Source organism: Arachis ipaensis, chromosome B9, assembly GCF_059453495.1.
Source record: "Arachis ipaensis isolate K30076 ecotype BB chromosome B9, ASM5945349v1, whole genome shotgun sequence".
NCBI lineage: Eukaryota > Viridiplantae > Streptophyta > Magnoliopsida > Fabales > Fabaceae > Arachis > Arachis ipaensis.
In genome coordinates, this window is record NC_142444.1 from 125,718,340 (window position 1) to 125,723,078 (window position 4,739).

Genomic DNA, 4,739 nt, shown 5'->3' on the forward strand with positions numbered 1-4,739 from the left:
TTTATAGATAAATATTTAATTAATTCTAATATTTTTATATTAAAAAATTAAATTTTATAAATTAAAAATAATATATAGATTCAACTAAAAAAATTTTAATTATAAATTTAATAAAATTATAAAGATTAATAAAATAATTAAACCAAAACAAAAATACAATTTAAATTGTATGAATAAGAATAAATTTCCTCTCTCTATACATAAAATTCATCTATGTCTCCATTTTATAGATTATTTTATTCAATATAACTCCTTAAATTGTAACAAAGTAATTAGGATTTGTTTAGGCCTGATTCTCAAAAAAGATTTTTTTAAATGATATTTTTTTTATTTTTTATAAAAATAAAAATAATTTTATATTTCAATATTTCATCTAAAAATATTTTTTTATTTATTAATTTATATTTGGATAAAATAAGATAAAAATACTTTTTTTTCATTTATTATGTGAAAAATATTTTTTTAAAAAAATTTTAAAAGATATAAATTTTAGTTTCTTAATTTTTTTTTATTTTTTTAGTATTAGTATTTTATTTTTAAAAATTTGACAAATACACTAAAAAATAAAAAAAAAATATTTTTTTTATTAGATTTTCTTTTATCAATTTAGTAGTACCGAAACAAATTTTTAGTAGTATATCTGAAAAATCAAAATTGAGATAAAGTAACTATATATAAAAAAACGAAAGAGAATAAAGTAATGAACCAACCAACAATAGCGTTTGTCTGCGTCAACCCTTTCAAATGTACATATCAGTCTTCCCAAATTTTGTGTTTGTGTCCCTGTCACTCTCACAGAGTCTTTTACAATTACAAGTACTATTGCAACGTTGGTTCAAATATTGTTTCCCTTAAATAAGGTTTCGTGCATAACAGAAACTACCAATTCCACGAACTCCGCTACAACCTCGGAGTCTCGGACGAACACACAAGACAAACAGAAGATCCTTCCGAGGTTGATCAATCACCATGTCTGACATAGTCAACGTTGCTTGGAAGAAATATCTCCTTCAGCTTCAGCTCCACCCCCTCAGGACAAAGGTCACTTATTCATGTTCCTTCTGTTTTTTTTTTCCCCTTTTCAAAAGTTATCATCTTTGGTCTTAATGGATTCATGGGGTTGTTTAAAAATCCAACTTTTTCTTAGGCAATTACTGCAGCATTTTTGGCTGGTTTTAGCGATGGAGTTGCACAGAAGATTGCTGGGGCTAAGAGGCTTCAGCTTAGAAGAATACTTCTCTTCATGGTATGCCCCCATTTCACTCTATATGGTTCTTCTGATTCACTCAATATGAGAAACAAGTATTTTGATTCCATTTACAGATCTGGGGTTGATCCATGATCGGATCAAACTAGAAAAAAGGATCATGACTTTCTTGAAGACAAGCAGAATTGAGAATTGTGTCTTTTCTCTTTTTCCCATTCCATGAACATGAACTGATGATTTGATCAGGCAATTAGAAATACTCCATCCGTTCCAAAATAACTGGTGTTTTGACCCTTTTGATGCACTGAAAAGTTTATGTTTGTGAACAGAATTTTTATGTTCCTATATATTGGTTTTACAATGTACTAAAATGGAGGTAGTAAATCTATATCTGCTTACTGTGCTGACTCTGATGGGATTTCTATGGACTGTGAAATTTAAAAGTGAAATTATTTTGCAGCTCTATGGTTTTGCATACTCTGGACCCTTTGGACATTTTCTCCACAAATTGATGGATAAAATCTTTAGGGGGAAGACAGGCAATGAAACTGTTGCAAAGAAGGTATATCTTTTAGCTTGTTTTATTGTCTGTTGTCTAGCCCTTTTTCACTTGTAGGTTGGTATTTTGCATTGTTTTTTGGTTCTATATTGTTAAGAAAATGCTCTAATTAGTAAAATTTCCTTCGATTAGGTGATCCTTGAACAGATAACTAGTTCCCCATGGAACAACTTTTTATTCATGATGTACTATGGCTTGGTTATAGAAGGTATGCTCATTGCTTAAGTTAATTTTTCATTCTGAGTGTCTCAATCATCAATTTACACCGTGATTTTGAAATTTCAGAATATATTAGGATCAATTAGCATTCATTAGAATTATTGTGTATCATATGGCTGTTGCGATTACAAGATGTTGAAAACACTTATCACTACTTATTGTCACTCTTGTATTCCTATGAAGTTCAGCTATGTCAAAATCTTATGGTTAAATTTTGAAGTGTGGTAAACTGGTGATTGGTATGTAAGTACAGTGTCCTGATATGCATTGTTACTTTGAAAAATTTATGCCTTCTATCTTAATTCTTCGCCTCACTATAGTTTTCTGTTTGGTTGATGCTGAAAAGGAATTAATACTGTTTTCATTAAAGATCAAGAATGTATTTCGGTGCATCGGAAAGGGTGGTGTATTCTGCAACAGTAGTTTATTACTCTCTCCGTTATCTTTTGTCCATTACTGTGAAAATTTGGCACATCCTTGAATGAAGGTATCTGGATATAAATTGGATCCAAAAACATTGATCTAAAGATGTACCAAATTTTCAAAGATAGATAAATGGAAGTGGAGGGAGTATATATAAATAATCAAATGTTATTAACTTCAAAACATTAGTTGTTTCATTAATTCATGTAACTTCTTCTGAATTTCCTTCACAAAAACCTATTTGACATAAACTACAGGAATAGAAACCTCAAAGGCATCCTTGATTTGATAGAGAAACATATTAAGTAACTCTCTCTCTCTCTCTCTCTCTCTCTCTCTCTCTCGCATATACACACATTGTGTTGATCTTTTCATTGCTTTGTTCTTCTTATGTTATATATTGTTTCATATATTCTTCTACACTTGCATAGCACTTAAAGTATGATTTTGGTCTGCAGGAAGATCATGGAGCACAGTCACGAACAAAGTTAAGAAGGACTACCCTGCTGTTCAGTTGACTGCATGGAGGGTATGGCAATTACAACATTTTTCTGTTCTTCTGTTGATGGGATCACTTTGAATTTCTAAAAGTTTTGAATTCTGAAGTTATATTGGTTTTGATCTTACAGTTTTGGCCTATTGTTGGTTGGGTGAATTACCAGTATATACCTTTGCAGTTCCGTGTTATATTTCACAGCTTCGTTGCTTCCTGCTGGTGAGCTTCAACATCTTTCAGTATTCTAATATTTATCGTAACGCATTCAAGATGAGTTCTTTCTGTCTCTCATTTGTTCCAAAATTTAATGAATAAGCGAACTTAGTTGATAATGCTGTATGTGAGTGATAGGCATGCAGGGTGTTTGAAACCTGAAAATATAAATAGTTTGGTTAAAAAGGCGAGTTTGATCATGAAGAAAAGAACTCGAACTGAATTAAAAAAAAAAAATCAAATCAAATCTTATGTTCAGGAGGTCACTGAGAATGGAATATTTTTACTCATGATTAAATAGGCTTTTCTGTAACCAAGTTTGATAAGTAGTTGTAAAAACAAGAGCAATAAAATTCACAATTAAACCATTTCTTATTTATGATTCCAAATTTAAATGCAATATGCTAGATATTTTTAGCAATAAAACCTGATGCCTAGAGCCTGGCTAAATCATGTTCAAATGCTACTGAGGTATCTCTTAGTCACTAAAATTTTTATTTTTATTATGGAGTGTCATAATAGGTTTTACCCCCCTAGATGAATGCCATGATTGTTTTTCTTTATTATATGCATCTCACTTATTAGACCAAGATATTTCTATACATTTAACCATGCTGGATTCTCTATCCTGTTTAGCATTGGCATTATTATCCTTTTAATCATTTTTCAAATTTTATCCGACTTACACAATTTTAATGGTTGATGAGCCTCTTAGTTACTGTCTTTATGTTTCTTTCTTCAGGGCTATCTTTCTGAATCTGAAAGCAAGGTCTACACTAGCAACAATTAAGAAGGCCTAGGAGACAATAAAACCTTCACTTTTTCTCACATTTGGGTTGAATTCTCTTTTTCCTCCCTATGTGAAGTGGGATAGAAGAAATTAGAAATCTCCCAGTTTTGTTAATAGGGCAGCATTCCTGGTTAATTTGCTTGACATATACCATATCATTGTATCATTGTCAATTTCCGTCTTAAGTCGGTCGCTATGAGTTAGTTAGTTGGTTAGTTAGACTTGGCGTGCACTTGCCAATCTTAATAAATAAAATCATCTGCTGGTGGTGGTGCAATGGGTTTCATTTTCAGGGGCAATATGGTACAATAGATTATAGATATCTCCATTTTATGTAATTCATGCACCCATTTTATCTGATACACTTCATGCAATTTGTGTATAATACAATGATATAATGTTTGCCGGCATATTAGAATTAGCAGACTCCACCTAATGGAACCAGACTTTGTTGTTGTTTTAGTTTTCAAATACAAACTCGTAAATTAAGATTATTGTATCCTGAGATCAAGATTGCATAGAAGCGTTGGATGCGAAAAATTGTGTGATCTTATTATGTATCTTGGGATCCTAGTTCGAAGTTTTGGAATACATTTTGTAGTTTCAATAACATGGTTTTTTTTTTTTTTAAAGAAACTAGCTCAACACAACAAGTGGAGCGTACGAAGACAATAAACAAGATCAGCATAAACTATATAGAAAAAGAAACTAGGCAACACAAAGAACACTAAATTTTATCCTTTGTCATCTCCAGCATTGCCATCAACAACAAAAAAGATCTACACCTAACCACTCCTTGTAGTTTGTAAAGGACAAATAGATAGTCTCGTCT

At 31.1% G+C, this 4,739-nt stretch overlaps 1 protein-coding gene across 1 annotated transcript; it reads left to right on the forward strand.

The window, feature by feature from the left end:
• Positions 1–724: 724 nt before the first annotated feature.
• On the forward strand, positions 725–4,319 carry LOC107619417 (peroxisomal membrane protein PMP22). Its single transcript, XM_016321701.3, has 7 exons — positions 725–1,041; positions 1,148–1,246; positions 1,668–1,769; positions 1,899–1,974; positions 2,867–2,937; positions 3,038–3,123; positions 3,860–4,319. Exons 1-7 carry the CDS (start codon positions 970–972, stop codon positions 3,915–3,917), a joined length of 564 nt encoding a protein of 187 aa, XP_016177187.1. The 5' UTR covers positions 725–969; the 3' UTR covers positions 3,918–4,319.
• Positions 4,320–4,739: the final 420 nt, after the last annotated feature.

What these genes read in the sequence shown, in the direction of transcription:
- LOC107619417 (XM_016321701.3), top strand. Translation starts at nt 970, where the DNA reads ATGTCTGACATAGTCAACGTTGCTTGGAAGAAATATCTCCTTCAGCTT. An exon ending in CTATGGCTTGGTTATAGAAG is followed by an intron (nt 1,975 to 2,866) that starts GTATGCTCATTG and finishes TTTGGTCTGCAG; the next exon opens with GAAGATCATGGAGCACAGTC. An exon ending in AGCTTCGTTGCTTCCTGCTG is followed by an intron (nt 3,124 to 3,859) that starts GTGAGCTTCAAC and finishes TTCTTTCTTCAG; the next exon opens with GGCTATCTTTCTGAATCTGA.